The sequence below is a fragment of the Monodon monoceros genome, unplaced genomic scaffold, assembly GCF_005190385.1.
Source record: "Monodon monoceros isolate NGI ecotype Baffin Bay Population unplaced genomic scaffold, NGI_Narwhal_1 Super_Scaffold_12, whole genome shotgun sequence".
NCBI lineage: Eukaryota > Metazoa > Chordata > Mammalia > Artiodactyla > Monodontidae > Monodon > Monodon monoceros.
In genome coordinates, this window is record NW_021703768.1 from 168628732 (window position 1) to 168645807 (window position 17076).

At 48.0% G+C, this 17076-nt stretch overlaps 1 protein-coding gene across 1 annotated transcript; it reads left to right on the top strand.

Moving 5' to 3' along the window:
- The first annotated feature begins 185 nt into the window (after positions 1 to 185).
- On the top strand, positions 186 to 16934 carry SLC35E1 (solute carrier family 35 member E1). Its single transcript, XM_029218830.1, has 6 exons — positions 186 to 609; positions 1012 to 1082; positions 3249 to 3386; positions 4413 to 4538; positions 13107 to 13352; positions 13832 to 16934. Exons 1-6 carry the CDS (start codon positions 186 to 188, stop codon positions 14060 to 14062), a joined length of 1236 nt encoding a protein of 411 aa, XP_029074663.1. The 3' UTR covers positions 14063 to 16934.
- Positions 16935 to 17076: the final 142 nt, after the last annotated feature.

Consider the following 17076-nt stretch of genomic DNA (forward strand, 5'->3'; position numbering starts at 1 on the left):
CCGGAGGGGGCGGGGCCTGCGCGCGCTACGTGGTGGCGGGCGCGTCTGCCGGCGCGTGTCAGTGACGCAAGAGGTGGCGGCCAATGAGGAGCGGCGTTGGCTGGCGCTCCCGCTCCCGTCCGGCCCCACCCCCGCCCGGCGTCGGGCCGTCGGACGGGCGGGAAGGGGGTGGGCGCTCGGGGAGGATGGCGGTGGCGGCGACGGTGGTTGTGGGCGCTGGTGCCGGGGGCCCAGGAGCCGCGGGCGGCAGCGGCGGGGCGCGCGAGGGCGCGCGGGTGGCGGCGCTGTGCCTACTGTGGTACGCGCTGAGCGCGGGCGGCAATGTAGTCAACAAGGTGATCCTGAGCGCCTTCCCGTTCCCCGTGACCGTGTCGCTGTGCCACATCCTGGCGTTGTGCGCGGGGCTCCCGCCTCTGCTCCGCGCCTGGCGCGTGCCCCCAGCGCCGCCAGTCTCGGGCCCTGGGCCCGGTCCGCATCAGTCGCCGGGCCCGCTCCTGCCACCGCGCTTCTACCCGCGCTACGTGCTGCCGCTCGCCTTCGGCAAGTACTTCGCGTCAGTGTCCGCGCACGTCAGCATCTGGAAGGTGCCCGTGTCCTACGCGCACACCGGTGGGTGCCAAGCCTGGCCTAGGGGAAGGCGGCCGGGGCACGCCGCCTGGGGCTTCGGCTCTTGGGTAGGAGCGCACCGGCCGGGGTGCAGTTGACGGTCAGGAATGCCGGGCTGAGAAGTCAGCTAATGTCCGGAAGGCGCTGGAGGCCGCCAAAAGCTTTTAGCAAGAGAGGGACACGCACAGGGGTCTCGGGAAGGGAAGGGGCTGAGAAGAATGCTGGGAGCTGAGCAGGGCGGATCAGAACTGTTGGGTTAGGGGGAAGGCCCACAGAAATAGAAGAGCTGAAGCAGGTTGAGGGGCTGCCAAGCCTTCCCGCCCCTCCAGTGGAGTTGGGACAGAGTCCCAGGGTGGGTTCTGGGACTAGAACAGCTCCCTGAACGCCCCTTGCCTCTCTTTGCAGTCAAGGCCACCATGCCCATCTGGGTGGTCCTCCTGTCCCGGATCATCATGAAGGAGAAACAGAGCACCAAGGTAACCCAGGAGGGCTCTGGGCCAGTGGGGGCCCCAAGGGCTTTCTGGCTGTTGCCCAGCTGGTGACGTGGTCCAGGTTCCTGGCCTGCAGGTTGCCTGGCTTCCTGTCAAGGAAGGAAGTCAGCTTAGAGACCTCTGGTGGCTCTTTTGCTGCTAATGTTCTGGAATCACCCTGGGGGCAGTGGTGTGTGGTGTGTGTGTTCCTGAGTTGTCTCTGTTGGGTGATCTCAGGATGCTGCCATCCATCTCAAGTGCAGCGTTCCTTCCTGTTTTGATTACCTACCTGGGGTTGCTGGTAGGCAACTTGGATAACTTGGTCCCATCCTGACCAGACACCCCATGCCCCTCCAGTGGGGTCAGGGTTGGAACATCCTTGGAACATCCGACTCCTTGCTGGAACGGAACTCTGACAGAGTTTCACATCTTTGCAAGAGATAGCGGTCAGGTTGGGACTTCTGGGGTCAGAAGTGAAATGCTAGTCAGAGGAGTCCGATTTTGGCAAAGCCCAGCAAAGTCTTCACAATAAAAACAGCCAGGAATTGTGAATGTCTGGGAATGGAAGTGAAAACAACACGCAGAACCCAGGGCTGCATAGGGAAGATGCTCCGGGCACAATTCAGGGTCTGTTCAAGATGCCAGGCCTGGGTATTTCCTGGCTTGGAGGGAGAGAAGCTGTGGCGTCAGCCAGAGACAGCCTTTCCCTGTGTCCTTAAGTGGAAGTGGGACTCTTGTTGTCCCAGCTGGAATCCATTTCATGCTGGACAGAGCTCCTCTTTCCTATGTGGTCGGTTTCTGGCATCCTGTATTTTATGTAACTTAGAACGGCGTTGCCCTGGATCAGCTTATAGAAATGGGGCCACCTCTGGCTGATGTTTTCTTTCAGCCAGTCTTTTCCCCTGCAAGATCTGGGCGCGCTCTGCAGCCCACCCGCAGGGTGACGTCAGGTGTGACTTGTCTCCCTAGGTCGGAGTTGCCTGAGAGGTGTGCGGCTGCATCTCTCCATATCACATTGTGTTTATCAGGTTTCCTGTTGTAAGGGACATTGTACCCGGCTTGGGCGGGAAGCCAGAACCTTACACAGAGAGGAAAGACAGGGGAATGGCTTAGGCAGGAGACTAAGGATAATGATAGAGTAAGTGTGGTCCCACCCTGTTTGGATAAGCTGGGTAATCATTCCTGATCTCAGGGGAAGAAATGGGACTTCAAAAGGGAGAGCCCGAGGGCGACAGCCAGTAGTGGGGGGAGCAGGAATTCTGGAATTCAGAGGCCTCCCTCGGCCCTGTGTGTGGGCGTTGGTGGGGTGGGAAGCCTCACCACCCCCTCCTAAAGTCTCCCAAGTGCTTTAAGAGTATCCTTTGAGCCAGGAGTAAGAAGAGCTAACTAAGTGTGGGGAATGGATCCCATTTTAGCCACCAGAGTTCCAGGGCCATTCCTTGCCCTAGGCCCTGGAAAGCTTGAGCCTTCTGGAAGGCCCCCTATCATGGCACTCGCTACTGGTTCTTTCGGCCAGCAGTTACTGGGTTGCCTGCCGTGTGCTGGGCACCAGGAGCAGTGAACAAGGAGCTGCCCTAAGCGAGTGCAGGGACGCAGACAACGTAAAGGGCGCTTATAGTGGATGGAGAGCGCTATTCCCTGGAACACACAGCAGAGGAAACTGACAGCGTCTAGGGGGAGGTGAGTCAGGGAAAGTTCTTGTGTTTGTGAACTGACACCTGAAGGGAAAGGAGGTCTCCAGCTGGAGAAGGTGTCGGGGGAGTGTCCCTACCAGGGATAACTGCATGTTGGAAGAGCCCAAAATAAGAGGGACCCGGCCAGCCTTTCAGACGATTGAAGTTTCAGACCCTGGTGTGTTGGTGGCAGCAGCTGGATAGATCCTATTGAGACCAGCCCTGGTTTGTGGCTCTTAATGAGGGTGATGGTATAGGGGGTGGGGCCACCCACAGTGATACAGCCCTGCCCTCAGGTACTTCGAGAACCATCTGCGTCCCCCCCCCCCCCCAGCGCCCCCTAGAGCATCACTGTCGTGGCTGACACCGTTGTTCAAAGGGGTAGGCAGTGTCCTTTTGGGGAGGGAAGAGACAGCAGCTGAGGCTTTCCTCTGGTCATCTGTGTTGGGTGGCCCAGCTCAACCCTGGCCCATCAGCCCCTCCTGCCCTCCTCTCACAGGTGTACCTGTCACTCATCCCCATCATCAGCGGCGTCCTGCTGGCCACTGTCACGGAGTTGTCCTTCGACATGTGGGGGCTTGTCAGTGCCCTTGCTGCCACACTGTGCTTCTCGCTTCAGAATATTTTCTCCAAAAAGGTATTTGGGTGCCATCCAGGGTGGACCTGGTGTTGCAGGGGTGTGCGGGTGGCATCTAAAAAAAAGTGGCCGAGTAGGGATTTCTTCGGTGTTGGAACAAAACAAATCCTGTTGCCCTTCTGCTGGTTTTCTATTTGTTTGGTTTTTAAATAGCTTTTTTATTATAAAGTTCGCCTACATTCAATGTGAAAAAATGGAGAAAAGCCCAATGAAAAGAAATCAGAAAACTTATTGAGCACCTACTGTGTGTGCCAGGCACCATAGTAGGTGCTGGAGACAAGGAATCAAGAGAGACCTGCCCTCTGCCGCAGGGTTTCCTCTTTACTGAGGAAAGTCGCAGTGCTGTCCCCTAAGGAGAACTACTATTAATGCTAGAGATTTTTCCTGCACAGTTTTTAGAGTTGTAATATTATACGTACTTTTCAAATTCTGCTTCGTTCATTTATTATTGCAACACTGCATGCTCCCATATCATTGAAAGTTATTGCTCCTAACTCCGGTAATAATCACATCTTTTCAGGTATCACAAGTAACACAGTCAGTTTCCCTATTGCAGATGCAGATTATTTCCAGCTATTCACTATAAATAATATTGTAATGAACATCTTGGCGCATAACATTTTTCTGTCTCTCAGGTTATTTCCTTTTGATAGGTTTACAGTTCTTGGGTCAGAGGGTATGAGATGTTTATGGCTCTTGATATACTTTATGCCAATTTAGACATTAACCAGTGCCACTTCCGAGTGCCTGTTTTACTGTAGCTTCACCAGCATTGAGTGTTGGTGTTTTTTGTTTTTGTTTTGTTTTGTTTTGTTTTGTTTCTTTTCTCCGTCCTTCATGTACGAAACATCGTGCCTGTTTTGGACATGGGCTGTGTGTCTCGTCATAGGTGCACTTTCAGGTTTGGCAGTCAAGGTCAGATGTCAGGGTTAATGTACAGTCACCATGTTTGGGGCCTGGGTAAGCGGAGCCCCTCTTGCCACTTAATAGTTTCGATCAGCCTTTAAAGAGGTTTTCTCCCTTCAGGTATTAAGAGATTCAAGGATCCACCATCTCCGGCTGCTGAACATCTTGGGCTGCCATGCCGTCTTTTTTATGATCCCCACGTGGGTCCTGGTGGACCTCTCGGCTTTCCTGGTCAGCAGCGACCTGGTGAGTTGGCCTGTGTCAAGAACATGGCCTTTTCTTAACTGGTTCCAAAGTAGGCCCTTTGTCAGGGGGTCACACCTCTGTGTTGACTTTGGGGCATCTGAGGCCTCTGACAGGCAGCCCTTTTAGCCCTCAGCCCTTTGATGACTCACACCGCTTGCAGCTGAGCAAGAAGGCTGCCTGTGCATTTCCTTCTGTGTCGTGCTAGATCCTAGCTGCTGATAGCTGCTGCATTTGTGCCAGTGCATTCAAGGAAGAAAACAAGCACAAGCAAGTTTCCCATCTTGACAGTCTGGTTCAGATCTCACTTTGCCTTTTGGAAACTGTGCTTGCACTGCTCGAGTCCTTTCTTGGTGTCATCTCTGTACTTCCATTGGCACCAGATGTATCCATAGCTCTCTAGGCACAGGAAAGAGCATCTTCCCACCACCTACAGGACCAGCCTCCAGAGAATGTGCTAGAAACTAATGCAGGTGACAGTGATAAGAAGGAGGTTCTTCCAGGCCCGAGTTAGATGGAGTCAGTGTTTATTAGGGCTTAATGAGGTCTGACTGGATTCTTGACATTGGTCTTTAATCCCTACCACCACCTATGGACGTAGTGGAGGTTATCTCTGGTTTCCAGGTGAGGCAACTGTGGCTCTGTGTCCTAACTTCCCTTCCATGTTGATTAGCTGTAATGTTTCTGTGAAGAACTTTCCATCATCGGCTGGAACTAGTTTGTTACCTGAAAGTACAGTGCACGAAAAGCAGTTTACTGCTTCTCTTTCCTTCTAGTTACCAGTTTTCAAAGTAAAGAAAACCAGGGAGTGTTAACAGGGAGTTGAGGGTTTCTTTTGGGTGAAGGAGGGTTCTTTGATTTATTTACTTTTCAGTATCATTGTGAACTTGTGTTTGTCAGTTGTTATGTGTTATTTTGTTAAATATTCAGAGTATCTTGTCTGGGCTGATGGAGTCCTTCTTATTGGCTCCCTGCCCTTCTGATAGCACATATCAGCCTTGGGTAACTTTTGGCCCCACAGGATGTCCTCCCTCATCTTGTGCGCCTCCCATCACAGACCTGCAATCAGCCACTCCTTCAGGGACCCGGGTTGCTTTTAGCAGAGAGAGATTCGTGTTTAGAGATACCATCTCAGTGCCACGTGTGCTCACTGCTGTTGGGTTGTCATTGTTTTTAAGACTTGGCAGTAAAAAACCAGGAAAGACGTATTTGGTGGCGGAGGGGAGAGCTTATCCTGATTCATTCTAAGTCCAGTTTAACATTGCAGCATTTATTACTGCTTTGATTTTGTGTGTGTGTGTCTTTCCTGGTACACTTGGTTTCTCACAACGTTTCTCATTCGCAATATACTACGGAAACTGTTCATACGTGATTCTACTGTACACACATATAACTGCTTCGGAGTGAGACTCCCTACCAGACAACTGCAGGTAGCGTACAGAGAAACAGTAAAGATTTCTTGGCAGCTCTGTCTGTCCTTAAAACAGGTTTCGTTACAGACGTACAACTGGAATACTGTGTTCTAAGGGCACTTGAAATAATTGTTTTCACAATATGCCTCTGTCACCAACTTCTTGTGCATTTGGGTTCCTTTACTTCCATTTGTTTTCAATTTCTAGGCAATTTTTCTCCCTCACTGAATATATCAAACCTTTATATTTCCAAACCCAAGTGATATGACAGGGTTTATTCAGAGAAGTCTAACGTCAGTCCCTGTTGCCTCCCCACTGCCGACCCCCATAAGTAGCCATTTTTCTGATCTTGGTTTACCCTCTCAGTGTTTCTTTTCGCAGACATAAGCAAATTTCTATATATGGTCGGCCCTCCATATCCATGGGTTTCGAGTCCCCATATTCAACCGAGGATCAAAATTTTCATCCGAGGTTGGTTGAATCTGCAGATGTGAAACCCACAGATACGGAGGGCCGACTATAAATTGTACTACGCCATTTTATATGAGAGACTTCGAGCATCCTCAGATTGGGGGCTCCTGGAACCAACGCCCCACAGATACTGAGGGCCAAGTGCGTTCATACCTCCCTACTCCTTACACAAAAAGTGGCTTTTTAGATACTTAGAAAAGGGTGCCTTGCTCTTTTCACTCAGTGACATGTCCTGAAGATCACTCCATACTGACCTGTTAGGTCTTTTTTGTTCCTTTTATTGACTGCATAGTATTGTCTATAGGTTTGGCTTCAGTTCTGTTACACTGTCCTGTTACAACTCATTGGGGTCTGTGTGTATACACACAAACAGGTATATGTAGGCTTTGCTCTGCTCTCTCTCTTTTATTTTTTTGTCTGCTCTCTTTGCTTTGCTTTTCTCTTGTATTTTGGACATTTTTCGGTTTTCTTCTAGTTTTTCTCATTGAGGCCATCTATTTTTTACCTTGATGGGGACCTTGTGCGTTTTAACAGCAGCCCTAGGAGCATGCAGTAGTCCACAGCGCTGCCGCCTGAAGGCGGGGTTCCTGTCGGGGCTCCTCCTCTCTGCCCTGTGTCTCTCAGCCAGGTGAGTTAGCTCTGTTCCAGTGCAGCGCTCCATAGTAGGAGGAAGGAGGTTCAGGTCGGAGAATATCAGCTGGGGCCTGCTACTCGCCATGTTACCAAGAAGCAAAGGCTACAGAGGGCAGTTCCCAGACACGCCCAGCCCTGATGCCAACAGTTCAGCTGAAGCCAGGCACGGATCACCAGACTTGGGAGCAGGAAGCCTAGTTTTAAAGTTTGGACAGGATGTGTGAAACGGGTATTTGAAAACTGGAAAGTAAATGGGAGCAGGCAGGCTGGTAGAAAAAGCCAGATTGCAAAGTACCACTGAGCCATCTGTGAGTTTGCCTTTCTTTTGCCTCCTGTGTCTCCAGCCTGGACTTAAGGCAGCCGGAAATGCAGAAGTGGGCACTGGGGGAGAAGAGAGTCAAAAGCCCTCTATGCTGGCTTGCAGACGGGGAAAGGAGATTCCTGATGTTCAGAGAGAGTAGAGGAAATCCCCCATTTTCTCTGTTTCCTTTGTTCTCTCGCATCCCAGGCCCCCAGCAATCCCATGATAGTGGCGGCAGCAGGTCCCACGGGCACCTGAGATGCTGAGGGGGGCAGCCTCCCTCTGCAGTCACAGGATGGGATTAGCCCCATTGCATTTTTTTTCTCCCTTCATTCTCCCACTGCTTGGCCCCCGAAAGGAGGTGCAGTTGTGGGAAAGACACAGCAGAATGGGGTAATTAATTCCAACTTTCTGACAGGAGGACTGAAAGAGGGAGCCCTCAGAAACAATAAAGTACCAAGGAGACATGGAGAGGAGGAACCCAGAGAAAGTGACCTCATAAAACATGAAATCCTGGGCCCACTCCTGAGCTGTGCACGTGGGAATCTGATCCTAGCAGCATACAAAGACAGGATAGACTACTACCCAGGACCAAGAGTGACAACTGGGTAGAGCACACTCAGGACAGAGCTGTGTACCACTGAAAAGGCTTTGAAAACAGAACTGACATTGGAACCACAACCCACAGGAGGCTGCTCAAGCTTGTAGCCTGAACCCAACTGAGTCTGCTAAAACCAAATATTGACATTCCCCATGGGACTTAAATAAGACCTACAGTCTTATAATATTCTAACTGTCCAGGATATAATCCAAAATTACTTGGCATATGAAGAACCAGGAAAATTTCAAGTCTTGTGGGAAAAGATAATCAACAGATGCCAACACTGGGATGACCCAGATGTTGGAATTATTGGACAAAGACTTTAAAGCAATGATATATAATCATGCTCCAAGAATGCTCTTGAAACAAATGGGAAGAACAGAAGATAGATAGAACCGAATGGAAGTTCCAGAATGGAAGGAACAGCTTAAACACTCACTGGATGGGCTAAGCAGAATGGAGGTGACAGAGGAAAGTCCATAACTTGAAGATAAATCAATAGAAATTATCCAGTTGAAACCACAGAGAGAAAAAGATGAAAAGACAAAGAAAAAATCTTTGAAAACAGCCAGAGAAAAATGATGCAGTATTTATAGAACAGCAGTTTGGATGACTGCGGGTTTCTCATCAGAAACAATGAAAACCAAAAGTAGAATAACATTTTTTTTTAAAGTACTGACACTAAGGAACTATCAACAGATTATATCCAGCAAATATAGAATCTTCAAAATCAACAGAACTATAGAAAATCAGCAAGAATAAAGAACTGAATGCCACAGTCAACCAACTGGATGTCTGACTGACATTTCTAGAATACGCTACCCAACAGCAGCAGAATAGTCACTCTTTCAAGTGTACATGTGGAACATTCACCAAGATCATATTCTTTGTTACAAAACAAACCTTAACAAAAGGATTGGAAACATGCAAAGTATATTCTCTGATCATGATGAAATCGGAAGTAAATGACAGAAAGGTAATGAGAAAATCTCCAAACACTTGGAAATTAAACAGCGCATTTCTAAATAATCCCTGGGCCAAAGAGGAAGTCTCAAGGGAGAAAAAAATTTTTTTCAACTTAAGCAAAACTGACCAAAAACAAAAGAGAGAGAGAGAGAGAGAGAGAGAAGACACTACAAATATGAGGAATGAAAGAGGGAATAGCACTGCAGAACTCACAGACCTTAAAACCGTAATACTACTACTGACAGCTCTATACACATAAATTCAACAATAGATGAAATAGACCAGTTCCTCATAAACCACAAACTATCAAAACGCACCCACTCAAGATGAAAAAGATAACCTGAGTCTCAGAGCTATTAAAGAAATTGAATTCATAGTTTAAAACCTTCTAAAAAGAAGTCATCAGGCCCAGATGGTTTTACTGGTAATTTCTACCAAACACTTAAGGAAAAATAAACACCAGTTCTACACAATCTCCTCCAGAAAACAGAAAAGGAAAGGAACGCTTTTGGCTCGTAACAAAACCAAGAAAAAGACCAAAATCCCTCATGAACACGGAGGCAAAAGTTCTTAACAAAGTATTAGAACAAATCAAATGCAGTGATATATAAAAACCATGCTACACTATGAAAAAGTGGGATTTCAATCAAGAATGCAAAGCTAATTCAATACTTGAAAATCAGTCAGTGTAATCTACTATAATAGTCTAACAAAAATCATGTATTCATACCAACTGATGCAGAAAAGGCATTTGACAAAGTCCAACTTCCAGTCATGAGTTTTAAAAAGCCAACAAACTAGAAATAGAAGGAAACTACCTCAATTTGATCAAGGGCATATATAGTTAACATCATAATGATGAAAGATTGAAGGCTTTTCCCCCTAAATTCAGGAATAAGGTAAAGATGTTTACTTTCAACATGCATATTCCACATCATACTTGACATCATAGCCAGGGCAACAAGACAAGAAAAAGAAAAAAGAAATACAGATTTGAAAGGACAAAATAAAATTCTCTATACCCAACAAAATTTTATTCTTTAGTATTCAACTATAAATCACTACTTAAATTTTAACTTTAATTTTTCTCCTTGTCAAAGGTGTAAATGAAAAAAAAGTTGAGATACTAATCTATCTGTGCGTGTGTGTATACATGGAGATAGATATATACCTATATATATTAAATTTTTAATATAGAAAAGCTGATTGGAAAATTTACATACACTGACTGGCAAGAGAACTGGAATAGCCAAATAAGTTTGAGAGAGAAAGAATAAAGTTGGAGGAATCACATTACATAATTTTAAGACTTAGTATAAAGGTATGGATATTGGTGGAGAGAGACATCGATCAGTGAAGCAGAATAGGCAGTTTGAACTTACACTCACAAATATGGGTAACTGATCTTTGATGAAGGTTCAAAGGCAATTCAATGGAGAGAGGATAGTTTCTTTAACAAATGGTGTTGGAAAAGTTGGACATCCATAAGCAAAAACTGAGGCTTGACTTCAACCTCACACATTATACAAAATTTAATTCATAATGTATTCTAGACCTAAATTTAAGAGCAAAAATGATAACCTTTAGAAGAAAACAGAAGAAAAATCTTCACGACTTGGGATTAGTTCTTAGACATTACACCAAAAGCAAAGTCCATAAAGAAAATAATTGGTAAATGGGGGCTTCATCAAAATTAAAAACTTTTGCTTTCTAGTACACTATTAAGTGAAAGAAAGACAAGCTACAGACTGGGAAAAAATATTTGCCAATGAGATACTGACAGAGGACTTATGTTCAGGATATATAAAGAACTCTCAAAATTCAATAGTAGGAAAACAACTTGTTTAAAAATGGGCAAAAGACTTGAACTTCACCATTGTGATTGTACAGATGGCATGTGAAATATGTTCAACATCATTAGTCATTAGGGAAAAGCAAATTAAAACCAAGATGAGATGCTACTTCGTATCCAGTAGGATGGCTACAATGAAAAGTACTGGCAGTACCATGTTTGTCGAGGCTGGGCCACAACTGGAATTCTCATATATCGTTGGAGCAAGTGCAAAGTCATGCAGCCACTCTGGAAAACATTTGGGAGTTTCTTCTGAAGTTAAACATACACTGACCATATGTCCCAGCAGTCTCACTCCTGGGTATTTACTCTAGAAATGAAACTCACATTCACACAGAAGCCTGTACATGAATGTTTATAGCAACTCTATTCATGATCACAAAGTCTTGGAAACAACCCAAATGTCACTCAACGGGTGAATGGTTAAGGTAACTTCGGTATGTTTGTACAGCAGAACATTTCTCAGCAATAACAACTGTCATCCCTTACAACAACTTGGGGGGGGCGGTCAGAGGCATTATGCTGAATGAAAGAAACCTGTCTGAGAAGGTACCATGCTGTATCATTCCATTTATAGGACAGTCTCCAAAAGATGAACCTATCATGAGGAACATATCAGTGGTTGCCTGGGTTGGGGGAGGGGGTTTGCACAAAGAAGCCCTGGGGAGTGTTATGGGGTGATGGAGCTGTTCTGAATCCTGATTGCAGTGTTGGCTACATGAGTCAATATATGTGTGAAAAGACATGGAACTATCCACCGGGAGGAAGAAACACTTGACTTTATTGTTAATGTCAGTTCTTTTAAAAAGCTGGATTGCCTGGGTTCCTTTCCTGCAAGATAGATATCTTTGCAAGCTGGCTGCCTTGTAAAAATAGCTTGGAAGTCCATATGGGTCACCTCAGGGAAGAATTGCTGGGAGAACAGGCCAGCTCACCCTGAAGGCGTGCTGGTGGGCTCACATGCCTTACAGAGGCTATTATCCCAACTAGGGCAACGTTCTGGGCAATTCTGAGCAGGTCGCCTACTCAGATCTCCCTCACCTTTAAGAGGACTACGTGATCGTTCCCTATCAGAGGGTGATAGAATCAGGCCACTGCCCTAAGATTGCTGCAGCTCCCATCCTGGCAGGGCCACTAGACACCACTGTCCTGGGCGACCCAGCTGCATCCTCCTCTGTCAAAGGCCAGAGCAGCCTGGGAACTGGCCTGGGATCAGCCCAGGCTCTTTGAGGAGTTCTGTGGCCCCGACGTCTGCTAGTTGTGGTTTCTTCTGGGCCCCCTTCATTAGGGTGGCTTACTTCTGTGAGGGTCAAATGGTAACTAAAATTTTGACGATAGCATCACCTCCTGTTTGTTTGGCTTGGGATTGTTTTAAAGCACTTTCAAAGCCATGATTGCATTTGATCCTCATAGCAGCAGCGTTGTATGGACTTATCAGGGGTCAATCTTTCCCATTTCATAGATGAAGGAAACAGAGAGGTCGAGCAGCTTGCCCGGGGGGTTCCCAGCAATGGGGCAGAGCCTCTGGCTCCCAGCCTTGGGCGGGGAGGCGGGGGGGGTCTTCACACACCCAGAGGCTGCCTTCCCAGGACCTCCCCATTTTATACAATGCATCATGTCTGCTATGGTTTAAATGTCTGTCACCCCCCACCAAATTCTTATGTTGAAACCTAAGCCCCAAACATGATGGTGTTAGGAGGTGGGGACTTCTGGAGGTGATTAGGTCATGAGGGTGGAGCCATCATGAATAGGATTCATGCCCTTATAAAAGAGACCCCAGAGAGCTCCCTCACCACTTCTGCCATGTGAGGACCCAGTGAGAAGGTGCCACCCTGAACCAGGAAAAGGGCTCTCACCAGATGCGGAATCTGCTGGCGCCTTGATCTTGAACTTCCAGCCTCCAGAACTGTGAGAAATAAACATCTGTTGTTTGTAAGCACCCTCAGCCTGCGGTATTTTGTCTTAGCAGCCCAAACAGACTGAGGTGATGTCCAGAATGCAGACCTCGCTCTGCTAACCCAGAGCCCCGGCCCTCACTGGACAGGGATGAGGGAAGGCTTTGGTTTGTGTCATACTCTGCACCCCTTGGGTAGCTGATGTCCCCCCGAACCTCTGCTTCCTCGGCAGGAAAGGGTGGTGATCATTATTATTGTTGCTCCATGCAGAGTGTCGTGAAGGTCAGAGGCTGTATAGATAAAGCACCTGGTATCACATGATGACCCACCTGGGTCTGTTCCCCAGCGAATGTGTGACCCTGATAAGCCGCTGTGTGTCACCCCCCCTGCCAGGGCAAGCGTGTGACCGCAGTGCTGTTCTCGCTCCCCCGTCTCTGTAGACCTATGTGTCCCAGTGGCCTTGGATGCTTCTGCTCCTGGCTGTCAGCGGCTTCTGTAACTTTGCCCAGAACGTCATTGCCTTCAGCATCCTCAACCTCATCAGCCCTCTGAGCTACTCGGTCGCCAACGCCACCAAGAGAATCATGGTCATCACAGTGTCCCTGATCATGCTGCGAAACCCAGTCACCAGCACCAACGTCCTGGGCATGATGACGGCCATCCTGGGAGTCTTTCTGTACAACAAGGTGAGTCTGGGGTGGGGGGAGGCTGTCCCCCCGGACGCCCAGGGAGTCTACCGAGAGTTGGTCGGGGCGGGGAATGGAAGGGGCCTCACCAGGAACTAAGAGGCCCGGGTTCCAGCTGCCAGCTTTGCCACTGACTGGTTTATGGTCTAGGCTCAGCCCCCTCTGCCCAGGGCTTCCTTTTCCTGCGTAGATGACCCCAGGCTCATGCCTCAGTCCAGTGTGGCTCTCGGGTCTACTGAGGCTTTATCGGGAATTTCCCTCCCTCCTTGCGAAGATTGTTTGCTCCGATGTAAGGCTGTGGGATGGCTGACAGGTAGGGCCGGTCCAGTAACAGTTCACTGGCCATGCCCAGCCCCGCTAGGGATGACACTTGTGTTGGCCTTGAAGGCTGCTTGGCTGTGAATCTCGAGCTCCCCTCTGTCCTCTGTGCGTGTCCTGGACAAGGAGCCAGTGGTCTCACTGCTCTCTTGACCTCGCAGACCAAGTATGACGCGAATCAGCAAGCCCGGAAGCACCTCCTCCCCGTCACGACGGGGGACCTGAGCAGTAAGGAGCATCATCGGAGCGCCCTGGAGAAGCCCCACAACGGCATTCTCTTCCCCCAGCACGGGGACTATCAGTACGGCCGCAACAACATCTTGACAGATCACTTCCAGTACAGCCGGCAGAGCTACCCAAACTCGTACACTTTGAACCGTTACGACGTGTAGAGTCTAGCGACCAGGGCAGGACGTTCTGCCAATCCTCCCTCTTACCCCCCAGCAGTACCAGAAACTTCTGACAACCAGTGAATGTGCAACCCGGCCAAGGGGGTCCGGTGCAGAACCATCAGAAGACCCTGGGGTTCCCGGCCCCCTGGGGGCAGCAGGACGCCGTCCCTGCAGTGGGGACCACTGCTCCCGAGCTCCGGTGTTTCATGCCCTTTCTTCCTGGAGTCTGTCTTCTGAGGGCTGCGTCGCCATATGGAAATCTCGTCCGGCTTTTACCTTTCTGTGTGGACTTACTTCCCAAGTCATGTTTTTCAGAGTTCTTGTTCTGTTTTCCAGATAACAGCCAGGACCCTCTCTGGAAGGGACACAGACCTCGGAGTGGGCAAGAGGTGGTTTGCAGGGAGGGTGGCAAGGAAAGGACCCTAGGGTGGTGCTTGGTGACAGACTAGCAGCTTTAATTCCACTGCTCAGGTAGGCGTAGGACTGGTGCAGCCATAGAGCAGAGGAGTGTATCGGTTATTGAAAACATCTCCAGCCACAAAGATGGACTCAGCTTTCTGATCAGCCCCATGGCTGTTTGCAGTTCTGGCAAACGTTCCCCAGTGCAAAGCTATTGTAATTAGCATTGAATTCTTAGAGCCTAATTCTGACCCAAAAGTCAGAGGTGGCGTGTGCCCGGATCCAGAGGGAAAGGTGGCCGCTGTCTCCTGGGCTCCCTCTTCCATTGCTGGAGCAGGGCATCTCTCCTCTCGGAGCAGCAAGGAGGAGGGGACGCAGGGCTGTGAGAAGGATCATGAGGAAATCGTGTTCAGTGTTTCAGGCTCTATTTCTATAATATTTGTTTTGTTTCTTGAGCTTTCACCACTTCTGTGCTGACTTAGGATGTTTGGGGGGGTGATGTTGGCTTTATGAGGATCTTGCATTTTCCTAGGGCAAATTTTGTAGCTGTCTGTGCTTTTGTGCCCCCATCCCCCTTAGGGGATGCAGGATGCATGAGGATCAGCTTATGGTTGGAAAACCCTTTTGTTTTTAAGCATTTAAAAACAAGAAAAGTTGCTGGCGATGCCTGTCTCGGCACATTTCTGCGTTTAGTAGCAAGGAAGTGTTTTGAAAAGCTGGTCACTAGCTTTTCTAGTGAGCAGTCCCTGAAAGTGAGATAAATCAAGAATGTCATCTCGATAGTTTGTGTCATAGATGAGAGCTCAGTGCTCTGATTTCCATTAGCTGTTCTTGTGGTGTTTGCATTAGGATCTGAATCATGTCCCAGTGAAGGGGCAAGCACCAAGCCAGGATTTGGTTTGCCAAATCAGTCTTTGGTCAAGAAAAAGTTTGGGTTTTGGCAAAATCACTCGAGGAAAATTATGTGACCCTAGTGGGCAACCCATGTGCTGAGGTCTAGGTCGGGACACCTGGCATCACTAGAGACTGTGCCCTCGGAAAGGACCACTTGCTTGGCTCTGAGGGTCTTCGCTGATGGCAGCCTTCTTCCTTCAGCCCTGTCCCCGGCCTCTTGAACAGGCACTTGGCTTGATCAGCAGATGGGATATCGGGTCACCCTTTACCTCCTGGCATGTGAGACGGTTCTGTTTCAAGGAAGTACCGCTTGACTCCTGTTTGTTTTGGTATTAGAATTTTATACTTAGAGGTTACACTTTTGTCAGCTTATGAATGGGCGGCTCCTGGAGAGGTCACAGGGACCCCTTGTGGCCTGTGAGTTCAGTACCACTGGCCTAAGGAGTCCCTGTTTGTCGTTGTCTTGCTTTTGAATTACTTTGGCCACAAGTTCTGAGACAATGCTGTGTAAAACAGGAAGGGGCCGTTCTGAGGGTGTTATTTGTGAAAAGAACCTGCTGAGTGCCTTCACCAGAGGCAGTAGAGTCTGCAGTTGAACCACAATAAATGGGGATAATTTTGCACAGCACAGACATTACAGTAGTTGTCTTTATGATAGGAACTGATTTCTTGAACGTATAATTGAACTCCAAAATGAATTAGGCCTCTATGCAGGTTTAATGAAATTTCTGAGGCTGCTGAAATGTGTATATTTGTTTTCCTTTTCCAGTGCAAGATCTGCTGGTGAGGGGAAATATCTGACTGGTTTTATTACGGTTTATACATGAATAAACGGGATATTTAGTTCTGTACATAAATCTACAGTGAGTACATACACTGGAATGAGAGACAATCATATTAGACCAAATCATCAGATCAAAAGACAAAGACATACTTTTGAGACTTGAAAGTTCAAAGCTGACACTGACCTCCTGAAGGCCAGTTTTCCAGCCACTTGCTGCCCTTGCTCAACCCTCCACCCCACTCTCAAATCCACATTTGCAGCTGGGTGCCCCTCACCTCCTCACTGCCAGGGATTGTGACAGCTAGTTCACCCATCCGTGGTATGGTCTGCAAAACTAACTCAAACCCAACTCCTTCGTTTTACAGAAGGGGAAACTGAGGCTCAGAGGGCATTTTTAAATAGTGTTTGTTCACTGTCTTGAGACTCAGTGTGGAATTTTTAAGCACCTTATTTTAAGTCATTCATTATTGGGAAAATCAGACCCCTGTTACAAAGGAGAGAAGCCAAATAGGTTCAAATGAAGAAGCACTTGGAATTTCTGGATTTTACTGTGTATTTGGCATACATCATGCAACAGGCCCTCTGTTATCACTGGGATATAACCAGACCTGGATACCTTAAGGTCTAACAGCCTTAAGGACATAGAACATTAAATTATTGAAGAATCTGAACATTGTGAATCCTTTTCTTCAATCGTCACCTTGTTTTCAGGACTTTTCTTGCTATAGACTGTTCTGTGGGAATGATACTGTGTATATTCATGGCTGGCATTTACCAAAAATAAATGGTGGTCTCCAGGGAATCAAGACTGGTCCCAGTTTGTCACTGAGGGTCCCTTTCTGAGTGACCCTGTCGTCAGTGTGCCCAGCAACAAAACGTGTAAGAGGCAGAAAGAGCAAACCAACTTGGTTCCCACATTCAGGTGTATTGCAACTTT